This window comes from Paramisgurnus dabryanus, chromosome 12 (genome assembly GCF_030506205.2).
Source record: "Paramisgurnus dabryanus chromosome 12, PD_genome_1.1, whole genome shotgun sequence".
Taxonomy (NCBI): Eukaryota; Metazoa; Chordata; class Actinopteri; order Cypriniformes; family Cobitidae; genus Paramisgurnus; species Paramisgurnus dabryanus.
The window spans coordinates 14,665,720-14,687,334 of record NC_133348.1 but is presented as its reverse complement, the minus strand read 5'-3'; the positions used below and the strand labels follow the sequence as shown (position 1 = coordinate 14,687,334).

At 36.8% G+C, this 21,615-nt stretch overlaps 1 protein-coding gene across 1 annotated transcript; it reads left to right on the top strand.

The window, feature by feature from the left end:
- The first annotated feature begins 440 nt into the window (after positions 1-440).
- snx3 (sorting nexin 3) lies at positions 441-20,766 on the top strand. Its single transcript, XM_065255978.2, has 4 exons — positions 441-665; positions 16,636-16,731; positions 17,055-17,179; positions 19,949-20,766. Exons 1-4 carry the CDS (start codon positions 504-506, stop codon positions 20,052-20,054), a joined length of 489 nt encoding a protein of 162 aa, XP_065112050.1. The 5' UTR covers positions 441-503; the 3' UTR covers positions 20,055-20,766.
- Positions 20,767-21,615: the final 849 nt, after the last annotated feature.

The following is a 21,615-nucleotide window of genomic DNA, read 5'->3' as shown; positions in this document are numbered from 1 at the left end:
GGTGAATATCAGATAGAGTGTAACTAGACATAGTCTTTTTATCTATGCTCCCAATATAAAAAACAACTTTTTTGACAATATGTTATTATGAAAATAACAGCAAGATACAAGAATGAAGGAATGAAAAATAAAGAAAAAGAAAAATTTCTAACATTTACAGCTTACAGTCACTGAAGTAAGAAATACGTTTTTAAAGCCTTTTTTTGGCGATGTTTGTTTGTTTTAGACAGTGTAATGTAATCGATCCGATGTACTATATTACTGAAATGCTTTTATAAAACTTAAATAAAAAAACATATATGAATGTGAAATTTAGCAAGCAACAGTATATTATAATAGCATTTATATGTAATTTTAACTGTACACTTAAATTGTCCGTTTTTGCGTTGACAGCGTCAGGGCACTGTCACGTGACCGTGTTGGTGCGTCACATGTCAGCTGTTCCTCAGCTGATCGGAAGTACAGTCGATAGTTGCTTTTCGCGTAAACCTGTAAGGGTAGCGATGGCTGATGCCATAGCAGATACGAGAAGGCTGTACACCAAACCACAAAACCTAAACGATGCGTACGGGCCTCCGAGTAACTTCCTAGAGATTGATGTGGCCAATCCTGAGACTGTTGGTGTCGGTCGGAACAGGTTTACGACATATGAGATCAGACTGAAGGTGAGCAACGGAGGCTGGCCTGATCAGATCCTTGACCTCATTATTGAGCACACTAATGTCATTGTTGATGCTTATTATGGTTAAAAGTATTAGCAGTAAAGATAGCGACGAATAGAAAATGTTCCAACGAAATAATCAAGATGTTAATGCGTTAGTTAACTTGTTAGTCCAAGTATAACTTTGCATAAGTATGTGACTTGGATGGCAGCATAGCTTTGTTTTTGTCTTTGTTTTGATTCTGTTTTTGTCTAGGAGTGCATGGTATTGCCAGCAGCTTCATGGTTAAATCTTAATACGTTGAAATCCTACATATGTAGTAGGCTAATGGTCAACTGTCAAATTTTGTTCAGTGGACTACACAGTTTGGTTAGAATTAAATAACTTGGATGAAGACAGAGCAGAGTTTACACACAACTGAAAAACTTTCTAGCAATTTTCACTTGGAAAGTCAAGTGACTGACAGACCACACCCCTTATGCAAGGCCAAGATAGTAGCTAATGGCAAAGAATGGTAAAGATAAACCAGATGAGCAATTATGTACTGTACTGTGCACATCTTCACAAACTTCATTTCTTGGTTTGTAAGACAGAAGTGCATTGATGTTTATATATGTTAATCCTGGATCACTATATCCACTGAAGATTAGTTGTTCCATACATGCATGCATACATCCAAGACCCAGATTTGCTGCCCAAATTATTTGGAATCTAACAGAGGAAGTTTAAAACAGTGAGAGGAAGACACATGATATCCTCTGTTTTTGTTTCTGTGTGTGTCTGTCAAACATCTGCCATTTTAATAACAGGAACTGCATCTGAAAGGACTATGACCACTCTTTTTCGATTGGCTGCAAAGGCACATCTTTAACTTTACCTTACTTTAAGGCATTAGCCACACTCTAAAAAAAACGGTGCTATATAGCACCAAAAGTGGTTCTTTGCTCGTAATCATAGAAGAACCATTTTTAGTGCCATATAGTACCAGTGAAGCACCAGTGAAGCACCTGTGTAGAACCATATAGTGCTATGTAGAACCATATGTGGTGCTATATGGCCCCTATTTGGTTCTACACAGGTGCTTCACCGGTGCTATATGGCCCTAAAAACGGTTTTTCTATGATTACGAGCAAAGAACCACTTTTGGTGCTATATAGCACCGTTTGTTTTTAGAGTGCATTATTATCTATTTGTTTTTATAAAGAAGAGTTTTGTTGCAAAACGAGATAAATCCATTTTTAACATTTTTGTCAAAACATGTTTATTATTATGTTATCATGTTATTATTTTGTTTTATGGTGCTGCTTACCTGTATTTTTTTAAGTTATGAAGGTTTAAATCAAAACAAACCAACTGCAGTTGAATTTATATAAATGGGAATGCACAACCAAAAAACAAGATTTCTGAAAAAAAACTGAGTTATCTCGTTTTGCAACGAAACACTTCAAATTAGGGATGCTAAACAATTAATCGTGATTAATCGTTAGCAGAATAAAAGTTTTTGTTTACATCACATATGTGTGTAAACTGTTTATAATAAATATGTATATATATATAAATATGAACACATTCATGTATAATTTTAAGAAAAAAATGTATATATTAAGTATTTATATTTATATATAATATAAATTATACATAAATATACAAATGTATATACACATGTAAACATTTCTAAAACATATACATGCATGTGTGTACATTTATTTATACAAAGTTATTATACACAGTTCACACACATATATTATGTAAACAAAAACTTTTATTCTGCTAACGATTAATCACGACTAATCGTTAAGCATCCCTACTTCAAATGTAGTCTAATTACACAGAGAAACCTTAAGTCTAGTCCTGAACTAAAATGCATGATTGAGCTGTCTTAAAGTGTGTGTAAATTCCAATATTAAATATTTTTTCAGTTTGTCACACCACAGAAAAACTTGTTATTATTAACCACCCAGCAAGTTATCAAAATCTTGAAAAAATAGGCATGATTTTCTGCACTTAAATGCTCGGGGTGTGCCCGCTTTTGGCGCTGAAACCACGCCCAGTCGGGGGCAAGCTACAGTCTCTCTCATCTTTCAAATACCGCTACAAACTAAATGGATGCTCGCAATTTTTGTTTGGGCTGTGCCATGTTTTAGCCCTCCTCTAAACACAGAAATGTGGAAAAACTGTTTAACGGTGTAACTCCACAGTTTAGTACTACATAGTTCTAGGCATGCGACGATAAATGCTGATATACACTAATAATAAGTGGCCGATAACTACTCTGAATCGCACAGACAATATCAAGGCAGAGCTATTTCATGTACTACGGCTTTTGATCAGTAAGTCCTTATCGATCTGAATAATCACTCACTGTTAGTTTAAGTTGCTTATAACATGCAATTAAAAAAGCAACACTTGTCAAACATATTCATTATGTATATTCTTTATTATCATGAAATAACTAAAAGGTTTGAAGAACAGCATTATAAATATATGCTTAAACTATTTCCTGGAGCTGCGTGTGTACTGGTTCTTCTGCGCATATTGAGTTTCTGCAAAAGAGCGCCCTGTGGTTTTTGGATGTAGCGACATTTTACCGTAATTCATTGAGAAGCATAGCAAGCATGATCGGGCGATATATCGGTTCACCCTTACATAGTTTACAGTCTTTGTGGCATGTTTTAGCAATACATTTCTAACATTTATACTGTGTTTATAAACAATTCTTAAAAAATACTTTACACAGACTTTAAATTAAAACGGCCTGCACTTAAATATCCTAAAATATTCTAACGCTTACTTCTGGCTTAAAATAAAGCCCTGTCTGTAACCCCCCCCCATCATTTTTTTGAAGTCTTAGACTTGGAGATGTTTCAGACTCTTCCTAATATTCCTTAGTGTTTTACTAGCAAAAATACAATTGCCTTTTTTATTTTAAAGATGAAGTGAAAGTAACTGTTCAACCAAATATGAAAATTCTCTCATAATTCAAACTCCATAATATATCATCACAGATGCAGGACTTTTCTTCAACTAAACATAATTAAATAATTTTATATTAAATAATATTGTAATATTTTTGTTTGGAGGTCAACATAGCAAAGGTCTCTTCTGAAGCAAAATGAAAACTTTGAGAAAAGACATACAAATTACATGAAGGTCAGTGTATTAAAGGTCCCATTCTTCCTGTGTTTTTGAAGCTTTGATTTTGTTAACAGTGTGCAATATAATATGTGTTCATGTTTCTCGTGTAAAAAAAAATTTACTTAAGTTTACTTATCTTTATAGCGCTGTTTTCACTGTTTTCAAAACAGGCTGATGTCTTCCTTGTTCCATGAAGTCCCTTCTTCAGAAATACGTATCGAGTTCTGATTGTGTAGTTTGCTTAGAGTGTTGTGATTCGATAGCAGCTTAGCTTGCCGTTAGCTTAGCTCCCGACTGACATATTCCTGTGGGCGGAGTTAAGTCAAAAAATTGTTCTAGTGACATCACTAAAGCAGGAAGTAGAGGGCTGTAGTCCAAACCGACCGTTCACTGTAGGCTTTGAAAGAAAATATATTGCCTGACAGTGAACTTTGAGCTTTATCATTTTACAGGAATTGTTTATGCTATTATAGCAACATTGCACACTAAATAGGGATTAAAAAATGGAATCAGAAAGAATGTGACCTTTAAGTGTCAATGTTTAAAGGTCATGTAACCATAAGTGTTTAAAGGTCAATAAAATCAATTTTTCCGATGCTAACTATGTTAAAGAACAAATTTGGTGCCATCTATGTTCCGCCATATGAACAAAAATATAAAATTGTTTGTGTTTATCTGAAATGTGAAAGCCACATACATCTGGGATGGCATGAGGGTGAAAACTATTTGATAAGGATTGGTTCTCAATTGGTGGTCTAAGTGGTTAAAGTTCTTGTTTGTATACAAAAGATTTAGACCTTTAAACTCGCCCAATTTTCAATTCAGTTCTTGCAATGCATTTATAATAATACTTCCAAAAGTCTTCTTACATTTCAAAAAGTTTCAGCCTAACTAAAACTCACTATTACTATTTTTGTTAGGCATACTACAACTATCCAAACTTTTGCCATCCTAAAAAAGCCCATATTTTCCCCTTGACATGCTATACTTATAAATTCTCTGCATTCATATGAAGAAGGCGGCTGTAAAGATAAGACAATGTTGCAACCCCTTGCTGTCCTAGGCAGTCATTTTCCACAACTGATGAGTTTTGACAGGTGCCGTTGTGTCTGCTAATAGGCCACTGTCTTCCCAGCTTTCCTATAGTATTTTTAGCCTTCCCCTACCTACACAGCGAGCCACCGCCTGCCATTAGCCCAAATCTAAAGCTACTGTACTTGATTAGCGTATAATAATTAGCATATGCGTGTAATCAGTATTATTGTGTGTCTGTGAATCTGTGGTGACCCTGCTTTGCATAGGGAACACCCCACACATCCCTCTCACGCTATCACTCTCTCGCTCCAGCCTTCAAGACGAGGAGAAAAACAGGAGCTGTCAACTTTTGATTTGCTTTTGAAGTTGCCCAATTTCAACAATACGTGGAGATAAAGAGATTCTGTTTGTATTTGTCACAGTAACGCTGCCTGTGTTGATTACATGGTTTTGTTTGCCAGGGGCACCATCTTTCCTTTACACTTTCGCACCATACGCACACACTTTCTTTCCTTCGCTCTGTATCCAATCGACATTATCTTTTCTATCGTCATATCCAGCATCCCATGGATGATCCTGGCATGGTGTGTGAGAGAGCCAAGCCATATTTGTGTTGATTTATGTGTATCTTGGAGAAGAAGCGAGAAGCTCCTTAATCCGTTCATTGAGAATGAAACGTGTGAATGACTACGGGGTGCAAACCTCATTTTAACCCCCTGCCAAACCTACCCCCAACTGGATGGCACAAAACAGTGTCCACCCCCATCTGCTCCCCTGGTCTTATATTAGGGTGGGCACATCGGCTAGGGAAGTTTACAGTTGGATTGTGTTTTGTTAATCTGTATTTTAAGTTTTTTATACAGTAATACAACCTATAGGTTTGTTGTTATGAAGTTATAGCACCATTATGGTGCTTTTTTGGCCAGCTTACTTTTGGGGGCTTTCCCACTGGGTGTAGTACGTAGTACCCGTTACTTTTTTTAGTACCACCTCAGTTGGGGTTCCAAGCTAGTCGAGCTGATAAGAAAATGTGATGCGATAACAATATAGATCACTGATTGGTCTGAGAGAATCATCACTACCAGTGTCATCGCTATAATGTAAAAGATTAACTTTACCTTCGTGCCAGCTTGCGGTGTCTCAAGTAAACCTGTTGTCATCTGTGCTCTGCTGTAAGTTCCCAAACTCCCTTTAAGTGATAAAAAACATCCACAGGTTGACAATCAGGGACACCATAACAGTTTTTTTCAGACTTGCAGTTTGTGGCGGAACATTCGCGACGAGCACGTCAGCATTAAATGCTTAAATGCTACTTCAAGACGCTCAGCGCAGCGCGTCGACTGATGTTTGAACAGAAACTGTCATGTGAGACAGAGGTAGTGATAAACGCAATGTGCAAACATCTATTTGTGGTGGTCAGTTTTATATTAATCAAGCCAAAGTGAGGTGAGGTGATCTGACCGAAACCAAACCGTGGGGTACTATACAATGGAAAAGCGCCATGTGAGGATTATGTAACTTTAAACTGTGTTCCTGTAGCTTAACTGGTAAAGCATTGCATTAGCAGTGTATAAGGTCATTAGTTCAATCCCAGGGAACACATACTGATAAAATGTATATCTTGTAATCAGAGGTGGAAAGTAACGAATTACATTTACTCACGTTACTGTAATTGAGTAGTTTTTTTGTGTACTTTTACTTTTTTGAGTAGTTTTTAAAATCTGTACTTTTACTTAAGTATGTTTTTTTAAAGTATTGTACTTCGCTACATTTTAAATCATATCAGTAACTGAGTAAAAAAATATTTTAAAAAAGCAAGGTGATAAAGACACGCAACGGATGATTGATGGGCGGGGGAACGCGCAAAAAGAACCATGGAGACAGACAAGACAGGCATGCACTAATGCAGACCCGCCTCAGTTCAAATCTTATGAAAGAAACCCCTGGCCATGGCCATATTTTAGCGACAACTTTCCACTGACGCGAAGCAAGTGTTTCTTTTATATGAAAGGTAGGATTCATGCTCTTGAGTACGAAACGACCGGGTTTTTACCGCTCATTTGCATGACGCGTTTTTAATACCATGCGCATTATCTTCCGAGGTCTAACAGCTTCGCGTCAAGTCAAACACAACTTCAGAACATCCTCGAGAATGCGCAGGTCATTAGACATTGGAGAGAGACACAGAGAGAGAGAGAGAGAAGAATAAAGGTCTGACATCAGGTACCCAGGTCAGGAAAGCTAGAGGACAATAAACGTGTCAAAAGTATATAGCCATGGCCCTCATCTCATTATATGCTCATTTAAACTATATATAGTTTAATAAAATAATGTATGTTACCAGCAATACATCAATTACAACCTTACTATAGTGATTGTATTTACTAGCTGCTGACCACCTTCAAAAGTGCATAACTCAAATGTAAAAATCATTAAACAATTCCATAAATGTTTCTTAGTTTAAAAAAGCTTTTTATTTTATTAACTTTTTGTTATTGCACTTTAATTGTAAAGATGTTCCTACAATTAAAAACAACTAGTTTGAGATTGATATTCCCTTGTCGTTTTTGAACTATACTAGAATCCTCCACCTCTTCCCGCTGTAAAAAAAAAAAAGTAACTTTTACTCTGAGTAAAGTTAAAATGATTTACTTTTTACTTTTACTTGAGTAGATTTTAGACCAGTAACTTTACTTTTACTTAAGTAAAATATTATAAAAGTAACTTTACTTTTACTTGAGTACAGTATTTTATTACTTTTTCCACCTCTGCTTGTAATGCACTGTAAGTCACTTTGGATAAAATCGTCCGCCAAATGTATAAGTGTATATGTAGGATCAATTTTAATGGGTGCGTTACAAATAGAGCACATGTTATATTTACATTGCTAGATGTCCAGATAACCAGCCATGAGAATTCTACGAAACGTACGATTGTCAATAAAAAACAATAACGAAACCCACCCCTAACCCCAACGTCACAGATGTCAAGGCAAATCGTACAAAAATGTATGAATTAATACAAATATGCCACCTCATAAAATACATACGAATTGCCATGAGGTAGCGCTGGCATAACCAAAGAGCAATGCAAATGTCAGTGCAAATATCTTAGCAGGAGACCCAGAGGCCACATATAGGAGCCTAAATGCAATTTTTTATGAACAACGTTTATATTGTTATTAATATATAATAAGAATATTATAATTAAAGGAAAACACCACTGTTTTTCAATATATTACTATGTTCTTACCTCAACTTAGACGAATTAATACATACCTAGCTTTTTCCAGTGCGTGCACTTCATCTTTGTACAGCGCGTCATGAATGTGTTAGCATTTAGCCTAGCCTCATTTATTCCTTAAGATCCAAACAGGGATGAATTTAGAAGCCACCAAACACTTCCATGTTTTCTCTATTTAATGAGTAGTTACATGAGTAAGTATGGTGGCACAAAATAAAACATGCTGATTTTTAAGTGGATTAAAATGAGAACTATATTGTATGGCAGAGAGCACTTAGTTTGCAGCACTTTGATCTCGGGCATGTATGCATTGTTTATTGTTTTTGTCCATGTTTATGTTAAATTAACTACTGCAATGCAAGTTTAGTTTTGTTTGCTAATGTCACATGTTCATGTAATTTATTATAACATCCATTTTGTATTGTACTCTGTATGGCATCACATCTTGTTTTCGTGCTGAGTTGTCTTTAGTGTCATAGTTGTTGAAGTCGACTAACATTGGGGTCTGTCAACGCCATCGGGAAAGACTTTGCGATTCTGTGTTGTTTACAGGCTTCGGCTCCCCTTCTCTTTTCCAGTATCCATCTCCCACTCTCATTCTCCCCTCTTCACCTCCTCCTCTTCATCCTCCTTTCATTCTCTATCCATTTCCAAAACCCCTCTCTCGTTCTGCCATTAATAAAAATGGCTTGCTTGCCTGGTTGTCAGTCCCAGTCAAGTGTAATCCAAAGTCTACAGCATCCTCTTCGACAACTATTTTAATGTTAATGGGCAGCATATTGTATCAAGGCTACCATATCCTACTTGAGATGACAGTATCAAAAGTGGGAGTTGATGCTGTGGGAACAAAGACAGGGGCAGCTTTTTGCCAGAGTGGGGGTTTTAGGGTGGTGGGAGGGTGTGTTTGTGTGCATGTGTGAGAGTCTTGCGAGTTGAATGTGTAGAGGGGTGACGGTGGTGGGGTGCTTTCTTATTGTCCCGCTGTCCTCTTCTCTTTGGAGCTATGATGCGATGAGATGGCATTGTGCTTCCATTTTTGCTACTTTTATTTTGAAAAAGAGAGCAGAGCGGAGAGATGAAATGCTCGCTCTTAAACTTGACTTGATCCGACTCGCTAAAAGCTAATGCATAGCCGACGCAGGGCCCTTACACTGGGTGAGGTGACCTCTCCGGCTGTTTTTGCACCGCCCTCTCTCTCCTCCTAATGAGGATGCACCATTGTCCCCAGAACACACATGTATCTGAAAAAGAGAAGAGAGACCAGGTTTCTGCCATCTCCTCATATCGGCATAAGCCACGTGGAAGCTTTTAACAGTGAGGAGGAGTGACTAAAAGAAAAAGTGCTTTTAGTGCACCTTTTACACACAATTGGCTATTTTTGGGTGATGTGCATAAAATGCTCCTGGTTTTTTTCCCCCTCTCTCTCGGTCTCCCTTACTCATTTGTCCAGTTCTGACTGGGTTGTTCTGCTTTTATATTAACCACTTTTTATTACTGACATTTCTTGTAGACTTCAAGAGACTTCAATGTTCTAGAAAGATTGTCCTATGTTGGATTTTCTTTTCTCAATTGGTTTAAAAACTTGTTTAAGGATTGGCGACGTTACACTTTTTTACCGGATCAGATCAGTTAAATTATTCAGGAGCTTAATATAACTTGAATACACAAAATGACTTGATTTGACTTCATGATTAACATGTTGTTATTATTTAGTTAAAATAAATTAAAATTAATTTAACCCTTTAAATTAACCCTTTACAATAAGGTTGTACTTTTTATCTTAAGTAAATGCATTAGCTAACATGAATTATCATTAAGCAATGTAGTTTTCAGCATTTATGAATCTTTTTTAATGTTTGTTAATGCCAATAAAGTTAATTATGGTAGTTAATGATGCATTAACTAATGTTAACGGATACAACTTTTGATTGTAAAAATGTTTTAGTGGCAGTTTCCAGGACAGGGAAATTAATCCAGGATTAGGCTTTAGTTATTTTAGGACATTTTGGGGTGGTTTTCCGGACAGGGATTAGGTTAAGCCAGGACTAAGCCTTAGTTTAATTATGAAATATGATTTTTTTTTAAACACGCCTTAATAAAAACACTACTTGTGTGCATTTTGAGGCAAAACAAAGGGCACTGATGTTTTTTAAAGATATGTCAGTATAAGTTGTTTTCAGTTTGGACAGCTCTTACATTTTTTTTTAGTCTAGGACTAGTCCTATGCCTGTCCAGGATACTGCCCAATAAAGTAGTTTTTACTACTTTCTCTTTGAAAAAACACTACTGATGTGCATTTTGAGACCAAGCAATGGCACTGATATATGTTAAGATATGTCAGTGCAAGGCCTTTTTATATTAAAACATGCATTTTAATCTGGGACTAGGATAAACCTGGTCCAGGAAACCACCCCTTAGTGAATATTATAATTATGTTAATTGCTCAAATTAACGTGAACTAAGATTAATTAATGCTGTCAAAGATGCATTGTTCATTGTTAGTTCATGTTAGTTTATGCATTAACTAATGTTAACAAATGCAACATTATTGTAAAGTGTTACCGAAATGTCCAGGTCCAGAGAAGATTGATTGAAGTGTCCGCATAGAAAATAAGTAATCTATTACGATTGTAGCTGGTTAGAACAAGACCTTGGATTAACATGAAAAAGTAAACTTTTATCACGGCTTTATTGTGCTGTTAACCTTGATAATGAGAAGGTTTGGCGTTCTGCAGGTCATGTAGGTGTCCGGCTGTAGCTAAGGAAAGAGCATCATTCAAATATTAATATAAAAACACCCAAGCTGACCATCACTCTGAAAGCATTTGATGGTCTTGAGTCTCATTACTCGCTGAGTTAATTATGTCACACCATTTCCCTCTCATTTCAGCTCAGCGATATACGCACAGGTATTGATGGACCTCTTGAGAAAGCTCGTCTTACCCACAGCACGAGGATGCAGTCTTAATGAATTGGGTTGTTTTCATCTTGCTCATTGAGTGTTTGATGTGTAAGGGCTTCCGTCTGTGTGGTTAACTTTGGTTGCCACAGTAATCAGGGCTTTTGTTGGGCTGTTTTGTTTGCTTGTCTCAGGTTTGATTGAGATCATTAGTAGTGTGGGGAGGACAGTCAAACTCCTCTGAGTTTACATCTGCAGCTGTATACAGCCTCCGCTCTCATTGCACTCACACAAACAACGCCGCTCCGGTTATACCGTTTTTAGTGGCGCTTGCAAATATTACCATTACTGTTGCTTATTATTAGGGTAATGGATATATGAACAATCTATAAGTAATAAAGCTGTCTGTGTAGTTTGTGCTACAAGTATGACTCATAGCTTAGATTGTGCATAGTGTTAACTATTGGTGTCTGTCACTTTCTAATACCTGCACTGTAAAAAAAAAAAGTGATTCAACTTAGAAAAAGTAGGCCTAAGTTACTTAGGCGCCATATAATTTTTAAGTTAATTCAACTTAAAAATTTGATAAAACATTTTGTTACACAAAAGTTCAACCAACAAATCTATTTTTCGTTCACATTATAATGGTAATGATAACGTTAACTATAACAAAAACTATATTAGTGTCCACACCACGGGACGATAATTATAACTTTAATCTAATTCGCCCGCAAGGTTTAGTACTCGCGCAAATCATTTACCTCCAATTTCATTAACTAATATTGCATATTTTCTTAAATCAAAACGTTTGTAAATGTCATTAAATGTATAAATATGCTGTTATTGTTGCATTTCTCTAAATAGTGAATCTAGATGGTGTAAATCCAATATCTAACCTTCTGGTATAGTCAGTGTAGTAGAATAAAAACATTATGAAGTCAATTTCACAGCAAAACATCGCTGGACACCTGAGGTCATTTTATGTAATGGACCTCAGCTTCTCCACAGTGCCTGCCATTTCAAATGCACGTGCACTTTAGAGCCAAGTAGATTCGATTGGCTGTCATTGATTTATCATTTATAAGTTGGGGAAAAAGATCGCTTAGCAAGTAATCCCAATGATACCGTTCCTTGTATCTTTATTGTAATAGTTGTGGCGTGAACTCCGCTATTTTCTTTAAAATAAAATGATTTTAAAAACTATATTTTTATCGTTATCATTATAATGTAAACCCTTTGTGTGCTGAGAGAGTGGCCAAAACATTACATGGAGAAAAAGAGAAGCATAGACAGCACTTTAAACAAGGTTGGATGTTTAAACCCATGGTTGGGTCAGATATGGACAAACCCAACAGGCAATTTTGAAAATATTGGGTCCATATATATATTATTGTCCATATTTGACAAAACCTTTGGTTAAAATAGCCAAGAATTTTTTTAGAGTGATTATACATGACCAGTATTTCACATAGACTGTAAAAAATATGGACGTAGTGTCCGTGACGCCACCCATTGGTTTGTGAAGAGCATTTTTGAAGCTTAAAGTAGGCGGTGCCTGCGTCGCCATCTTGGCCGCGAATCACCACGCATCATTCGCGGATAATCGAAAATGGGTGAAGAGGCGGGACATGGGTGAAGCTGAGGTGGCTGGTTGCTAAAACCACACCCGTTTAGCTCAATTCTAGTGACAGCAGTGGCAGTTCACCCGTCACTCAAGTGGCCACACCCTTAATTATGCAGAACTTTGAGGGGGGTAACTCATCCTTTAAATTATGTTAAGCCTTACAGTTGTCGTGAAGGGCAAAATTAGCTATATAGACTATAAACACTTTTTGTACCAGCCGTAAACATGATTTTCTACTGTTAGGTTGAGCATTTAACATGAACGTCTATGGGAATTGACTCCCTTTTGAGGCCAGTCTCTTCCGTATTAGCTTCATCAGAGAGATCAGAAGGTTGCCCCTCAGTATTTCACAAAGACTCTTTTAATTCCTGCAACCACATAGCAATGCCCTGGATACCAACCACAAGATCTCAACTTTATGGTCAAGACTTCTGCATAAACCATAGAACCATTTACATTTTCTTTAAAAAATTGTCTAAGGGGCCTATCACACAGAACACGTTTATGGCAGTGGCAGGCGCCTTTTTTGAATGTTTTTCTGTGGGCAGTGAGAGTTATCCGTGCTGTTTATCCGTGCTAAATGCCTTGCGCTTTGTCCGCCATTGGTGCCACACTGTTTTGAAGGAGCGCTCAGAGCAGAAAAGCGCCTGACGTCATTCACGCTCTTCCATTGTCCAATGGAATGAGGGGAGAGCTCAACCAGTGATGTATGTTTGGAATGGGACTTCTAACCTATAGTTTGAAGCATTTGTTGTTTGGCCAGGAAGGGGAGGAGATGGCTAACCTGTTTGGATCTTTTTTGCTTTATTCTCATCCCCTCCTTTCCCTTCTTAGGGTAAGACTAAAGAACTAAAGTGAAGTTGATTATTTGTGTGTGTGTTAAGAAGTTTTTAAGATTAATAGGCTTTCACCTTTAACCCAAGAACTAATCCTGTTCAATAACTAACTAACTCTTCCTCCGGTGTGACTGCACACCACATAATAGTCCCGAAACCATGACATTATTGTCCAGAGTGTGCGTATTAAATTACCTGTAACTGGGATCATTTGACATGGGGATTAACTTCTTTAGACCTCCTTACTTCGTGGAACCCAAACCCAGCGGTTCAGCCATTCACACAGTATTAGCGAGCACCTCAGCGTGGTTGTTGCTAAACACTTCCACAGCACTGCAGTTATCTTGAACTCATAGCCATTGTGTTAATCCCCATCTCATATGACCACTTGGTTTGGGGGAGGGTCTAGTTTAGGGTTAAAAAGATGTAGGAGACCATATAATTTAAAGGAATGGTACTGCCAGTGGTGTGTGTAGATTCTGACATGACTTAAGACTTAAAAGGAATAATGTATAGGTTTTTTATTCGATTTTTCTGCTATTACTGCAGTGACTTTTTTCTACTTCATAACTCAATAAAAGATAATTTAATGAATTATGGTTGGGTGGATTCAATACAACGGGAGTACAGTATGATCAGGGCCACTGGAACCAACGCATGTGTGGTGTTCACATTATGGATTTTTTGTATTAAAAATAACTGTTTCCTGCTTTCTTAAAGGGGACATTTCACAAGACTTTTTAAGATGTCAAATAAATCTTTGGTGTCCCAAGGGTAAATATTTGAAGTTTTAGCTCAAAATACCATATATATAATTTATTATAGCATGTTAAAATTGCCACTTTTTAGATGTGAGCAAAAATGTGCCATTTTGGGGTGTGTCCTTTTAAATGCAAATGAGTTCATTTCTGCACTAAATGGCAGTGTCGTGGTTGGATAGTGCAGATTAAGGGGTGGTATTATCCCCTTTTGACATCACATGGGAGCCAAATTTCAATGACCTTTTTTTCACATGCTTGTAGAGAATGGTTTACCAAAACTAAGTTACTGGGTTGATCTTTTTTACGTTTTCTAGGTTGATACAAGCACCGGGGACCCAATTATAGCACTTAAACATGAAAAAAGTCAGATTTCCATGATATGTCCCCTTACAGGTGACATAGAATGATTGAACGGGGTATTTATCCTTGTTCTGTGATGTGACATGTAGCCAATTTTTTTTGTTTGGGTCTGTAATGCCTTTAGAAGCTTCCTAAAAACCTCTCTCCTATAGCTCTATTAGGGTGGGGGATTTTAAACAAGTGGTTTTGCACCTATTTGGCTCCCCCTACTGGCTTAACTTGCAATCTCATTACTGATTGGCTGAGCCACTCAAAAAATGTAGCCAATTATTTTAAAGTGGAGGGGCAGTTAGATGCCTGTGATGTCATAAGCATCAGTTTTTCAGATTGGGCCGTTTTCTGGCTGACATTCCTAAAAGAGGAATTACTATGAGACTGAGATGTTTAGCATGTCTAGCACTTTTTGTATGTTCGTGAATGCGTGTAGACTACCATTATTCAACAAAGACGAGGTAAAAATGGTTTTTCATTCTCTGTCCCCTTAAAATTAAAGTAAAAAAATAGAGCTGGTAAAAACCATTTAACACAATTCTGCAGTTTTCCCAAATAAATAACTTAGAAAATATGGAAGAAATTCACTTTTTGGTGAAATACACAAAATAATATTTAATACAATTTACAGTAAAATCACACAGATTGTCGTTTCGATCCACCCAACCTGGCATTTATTAAATTATCTTTTTTGTGTTCCCAAGAAGAAAGTCGTACAGATTTAAAAGGACATGATGGCGGGTAAATGATAACAGAATTTAAATTTTTGTGTGAATCATTTTTCTTAATGAGAACATAAGAAAAGCGAAAAGCTATGTATGGTTTGAATAAACAGACAAAGAATAGAGATGGCAAAAGATTACTGAAAGCTGGATTTTATCAATGTTCCTCATTATGAAGAAAGATCCACACTTTCTAAAGGGGAGCTCTCAAGGCTAAAGCGGCAAAGCCTGACTTGATGCTGCTATAAGGAGATGGAGGGGTTGAGAGAATGAGCAATTGGGAAAAAAGGAAGTGGCTGGGGATAACTGGAGATCGATGGACGTTTCAACTCCTCTCCAATTAGGACCCACATAAGACATTTTTCCCCAAAGCAGACAGTCATTTATTCATTTAACTTACTGTCTCTTCCCTCTTTTCTTGCATTCATCTGCTTTATGAGTCTGCATTGAGCAGATACGCCTGCGTAGGTGTATTGATCTGTACTTTTATTCTCCTCTGTCTGTTTATTACTTTTTCTGCCTTTTGCCTCTTCAGTTTCTCTTTGAATGATGTTTTCAGGATGTTCCTTTTTTACTTTACAAGACCTTCCTCCCCGGTCACCTTGTTTTAATGTCTCTGTGAGCCTTTTCTTGGCCTTGTGTGATGTTCAAATAACCGTTGCGCACATTAGTCATACCAGTTATGTTTTATTTTATTTCAATTTAATTTAGACATATGCTTTATCGCTGTACAACATTGCTGCGTCTAGACCCGCCTACTTCATACTATATAGTAGGTGAAAAGCAGCAGGTGAGGTGAGTAATATGTCTGATTTCATAGTATTCAAAATCAGTAGGCCAAAAGTACCCGGATGACCTACTACTTTCGGCAAGATTTTGAAGTATCCATTTGAAGGACACTTTGCTATCTTGTGAGCCCTCTGGAGAGGAGTCACTTAACAACAACAACGGAGAGGCGTTGTCGTATTAAAAAAAACGTCTGAAAGTGGTAACGCGACTCTATTCAAATGTAAATACATAACGAAAACAGTTGTTCCTTGTGGTTAAATTGTGCTTGTTTAACCGCATCCAAGTTAATGGCTCACCGGTTGTTTTGTGTGACATGATGGCGAATTTAGTACGTCCAAATTTCATTTACACTACCCATATTCATACTATGTAGATTATACTGTTTTAACGGTCGGTGGGTAAGTTCTTCATCTAATTCAGTATATACTGTCATAGCATGCGGGTTTGGGCACAGTGTATGTATTTATGGGTTAACATGATTTTCAGTAGCACACACTTATTTAAAACTTTGTCTTGTGATCCAAGATGGTCATCCTGGCTGGCTCTGCTGTTCACATCTCAATTCTTGTTTTCCACAGACAAACCTCCCTATCTTCAAGCTGAAAGAGTCCCGCGTACGGAGGAGATACAGCGACTTCGAGTGGCTGAGAGGAGAGCTGGAGAGGGAGAGCAAGGTGAAGAGGGGAGAAATATGGTTGTGGTGATGTAAAAAAGTAATGGGGGTTTGAGCAGTCGATACTTGGTGCACAGGATCAAGGTGCATGAATATGCATTATAAATATAACCATTTCCTTTATTTTACTGCTATAAGGGTCTGTTTTAAGTAGATTGAATTAAGACAATTTTCTGTATTACTGAATGGTAAAATTGAAGCTGCAAAAAACTCCATGATTCTGCAGTTCAGGTAATGACGTTCTGAAGTGATTGTAAGAACGAGATGATTGCATTTTGAGTGGGACTGTATGTGATGTGAATGAAGGTGTTGTATTTCAAACAGGTGGTTGTTCCTCCACTTCCTGGAAAGGCTCTGTTTAGGCAACTCCCATTCCGTGGAGACGATGGTATATTTGACGACTCGTTCATCGAGGAACGGCGACAAGCCCTAGAACAGTTCCTCAACAAGTGAGTGACCATCATCCGAACTTGCATCTCCTTTTTTCAGACAATTATGTTCACCAGATATGAAAGGAGAATACCTGTTAACTTTGTCTCGTTACTAGTCATAGTAGTTTTGCTTTTGTTATAAATGTAGCATTTAATAAACCTAACTGTACACATTGCAGTTTAGTAGTTTGCATTCACTTTACATTTAAAGGGTTAGTCAATTTTCTTAAAACAAAATCCAGATAATTTACACACCACCATGTCATCCAAAATGTTGATGTCTTTCTTTGTTCAGTCGAGAAGAAATTATGTTTTTTTGAGGAAAATATTCCAGGATTTTTCTCATTTTAATAAACTTTAATGGACCCCAACACCTAACAGTTTTAATGCAGTTTAAAATTGCAGTTTCAAAGTACTCCAAACGATCTCAAACGAGGCATAAGGGTCTTATCTAGCGAAACGATTGTCATTTTTGACAATAAAAATAAAAATATGCACTTTTAAACAACAACAACTCGTCTATCTCCGGTCCAGTGATGCGCCAGCATGACCTTATGACGCAATGCGTCATCACGTCAAGAGGTCACGGATGACAAATGCGAAACTACACCCCAGTGTTTACAAGTGAGGAGAAAGAGGACCGTTCTGACGTTGTTGTATGTGGAATGATACTAATTAATGTCTTTGTGTCAGTTTATTGTTTAAAATGATCCGCAAATGTGCATTTCATATATGTTACACTTGACCTTTCTACGTCACTATGCAATTACGCGAGATCATGCTGGCGCATCACAGGACCGGAGATAGACAAGAATTTGTGGTTTAAAAGTGCATATTTTGGTCAAAAATGACAATGATTTTGCTAGACCCTTATGCCTCGTTTGGGATCATTTAGAGTTCTTTGAAACTGCAAATTTAAACTGCATTAAAACTGTTATGTGTTGGGGTCCATTAAAGTCCATTAAAATGAGAAAAATCCTGGAATGTTTTCCTAAAAAAAAACATAATTTCTTTTCGACTGAACAAAGAAAGACATCAACATTTTGGATGACATTGTGGTGAGTAAATTATCTGGATTTTGTTTTTAAGAAAATTGACTAATCCTTTAATGTATGTAATTGTTGATATATACTGTATTTCCTTGTAATTTCGCTCTGAAATTTGTTTTCTAGTGAATCATAAAGAATCAATTGAAATGTCCTGACAATTACGCAGAGTCTTGTACAATATGTGGTACCTGAACTGTTTTTTTAAATACAAAGTGAAGCCGTTTTCGCATTAACAGCGTACAACATTTTTTCCTCTTTTAGTTAATTTTGAGTTTTTAGGTTAAGGTACTTTAGTGAACAAGAAAAACAGACACTTGTCAGCCTTTGTGTCATCCGATATCTTTCCCCACACTTTTTTCCTTCTCTCATAATTACCTACAGAATGATCGAAACTGATGAGAGGCCGCAAGTGCACCAGCTTTACTTTTTACATTTGTTTTATTTTTGATGTGTAATTTATGATAATTGCAAGTGAAATTACAGGCGTGCATACCTTTTCCCTACAAGATGTTGTGTGCACTCCTGCTTATTTTTGATCCGAGGTGCCGTTCCCCCGCCGGCTGAGACAATAAAAGTTACAGTTCGATTGTAATTATTTGCTTTGATTGCAGACTTTGCCATTATCTTTGTTTCATGTGCAAATGCGCCAGCTCTACCTGTTTGAATTTTAATACGAGACAAACAGCTGTAAATTAGGTTTGAAGAAAGAAAGGATATGGAGGTAATTAAGATGGGAATTTTTTCTTTTAACAAAAATTCCAGAATTAAATGTCATTGTTCAGTTCTAATAGCAACTTGGGGAAGGGGGGTGTGCGCGTACCCTCGTCGATACGATTTTTAGTTTGTGTGTGAGTGGATTTGTACAGAAATTTGTTGTACGTGTCTATGTCGTCTCTCTAATATGTGGAAATGATCCTCCATCATCTTGACTTGCAACGTCGTGAGCTGTCTAATTTTAGAGTTCTATAAAGTACTTTAATAGGTTTCACTGGTAAAAGAATGTGTTTTATTATTGTGATGGGCCATCTCACTATTTTGAAAGATATCCTTAATTATTACACGGCTTGTTGGAATGCTTGATTCTTATTGGCCAGTTGCGACATTTGCAGGTTTGTTATTCCCAGATAACAACCGCTCACAATGAATAACACACGGTAACCTGAAAATCATTTACAATTTAATATTACACAAAAATTAAGTGTTTATTATGTTTAAACATTGGAAATAAATAGGTTTTCGTCGCGGAAGGTCTGCATTAGTTAAAAATGAGCAAATAAAATATTTAAAATCAATATTTAGTTGTGTAAATAATAGACATGTAATAAGTGGGATAATGTACAGGCAGCCGATTGAAAAAAATTATTCATTCAATTTACTCAATTTTTTTAAGGTAAGTGGTTGCAATCAATTAATTTAAGCTACATTTAAACAAAAGTTTTTTTTTCTGATTTTTTTGTTTAAATGTAGCTTAAATAAATTGATTGCGGCCACTTACCTTAAAAGAATTGAGTAAATTGAATTAATCATTTTTTTTCAGTGAACCGACTGGCTATACATTATCCCTTACTTAAATCTATATATTGTTTTATAATCTGACAAAGAATCTTTTAAAATGTCACATCCTTTAAATATCCCAGGGTTGCATCTTGATTGCGGTCATTTACAATGCATATATTTGGGTAATATCTTTTTGATTATCTGGTATTATCTGATGTGTTATTTGTTTTTTCTTTTCCAGAGTGGCTGGTCATCCATTGGCCCAAAATGAGCGCTGTCTGCACATGTTCCTGCAAGACGAAACTGTGGATAAAAACTACACGCCTTCCAAAATTAGACAAGCCTGAACCAGTCTGGACTCTACACATTTTTAAAACGGCCCACAAGCAATAAGGCGGGTTTGAATCATTCACACCTGAAGCAGAATCTTAGCATGAACCATAGGGCACCGAAACATTTCCCTCTTGCAGAACACATATCGAACATCGAAAAAGAAAGATTCAAGAATTAGTCAGGTCATTGTGTCCCTTTAAATCTCCAAAAGCACCTGTCCCCCCTCATAGATTGATTGGATTCGGCCTTTATGAATCGAATATTGAACACTATGTCTGATCAAACTCTGATCACGTCTGTGCTTGTGTGTAATCAGTCGTGGTTAACGATAATTCGTGAAAGTTGTGTCTGAGAGCACCGCTAACTTTGATAGTTTTTAGTACAGGATATATGTCTCGAAGAAGGAAATCGGACAAACCAAATAACTATATCACAGTTATGCAAGCACTATATAACACACACTGACTTTTCTTTGTTATTGCTAATACCCACTTGTGTCGCTTTTCTTTAAATGCTGATGAACGCATACAGCAGCTCACAGTGCAGGAAGCACTTCATTGAGAACCTGAGGTGCTGTTGTTAATTGTGTGCTATGTATGCCTGTTTGTTGCAGCCAAGCCTGTTTTTACACGGGGAGTGATGCCTACAATGCATGTTTCCAGATTTGTATACTGCAGTGCCATTTGTTTGTTTATGAGAATTTTCCAATAAAACAGATCAAACACGTATGTGAGATGTGATTTGAAAAACGTCTCTGCTTAATGGTCATGCTATATCTTTTGCATGCAACTAAAAGGGTTTCCCATTGCTCTCAATCTTGGATAAAGAAGTTAATCAGTCAATATTAAAGATTTCATGGTTACATTTTCACAGAATGTTCTTTACATTATGTAGAATGATTTTATAGGAAACAGCAAATTACAAAAATTAAATTGAGCTTGGTTTTCAAAAGCAGGGTCACAAATTAGGTTTCTTGGTCATTTTAGAAGACAAGCGAATGTCATTGAACTACAACTACAAAAAACATACTCTATAGAAGTAAGTTTGTGATTTCTCTAACAATTACTTTCCAGTATTCTGTTTAGTGGTCAATAAACTTGCCAGTCTTGCTTTAAAGGAAAACACCACAGTTTTTCAATATTTTATGTTCTTACCTCAACTTAAACAAATTAATACATACCTATCTTTATTCAATGCGTGTACTTAATCTTTGTACAGTGTGTCATGAATGTGTTAGCATTTAGCCTAGCCCCATTCATTCCTTAGGATCCAAACAGGAATTAATATATTGTATGGTGGAAGAGCACTTAGTTTGCAGCACTACGACCTCGGCGCGCAGTGATATTGACGAATGTTTGTGCTAGGGGGGAGTAGTCAGGAGTGCCGAGGTCAAAGTGCTGCAAACTAAGTGCTCTTCCGCCATACAATATAGTTCTCATTTTTATCCGCTTAAAAAATCACCACGTTTTGTGCCACCATACTTACTTGTGAAACTTCTCATGTAACAGTCTTTAAATAGGGAAAACATGAAAGTGTTTGGTGGCTTCTAAATTCATCCCTGTTTGGATCCTAAGA

Bases quoted from the DNA above. Each gene is read 5' to 3' on its own strand.
- snx3 (XM_065255978.2), top strand. From the start codon at position 504: ATGGCTGATGCCATAGCAGATACGAGAAGGCTGTACACCAAACCACAA. The intron at 666-16,635 runs GTGAGCAACGGA...TGTTTTCCACAG, and splicing joins CATATGAGATCAGACTGAAG to ACAAACCTCCCTATCTTCAA. The intron at 16,732-17,054 runs GTGAAGAGGGGA...TATTTCAAACAG, and splicing joins AGCTGGAGAGGGAGAGCAAG to GTGGTTGTTCCTCCACTTCC.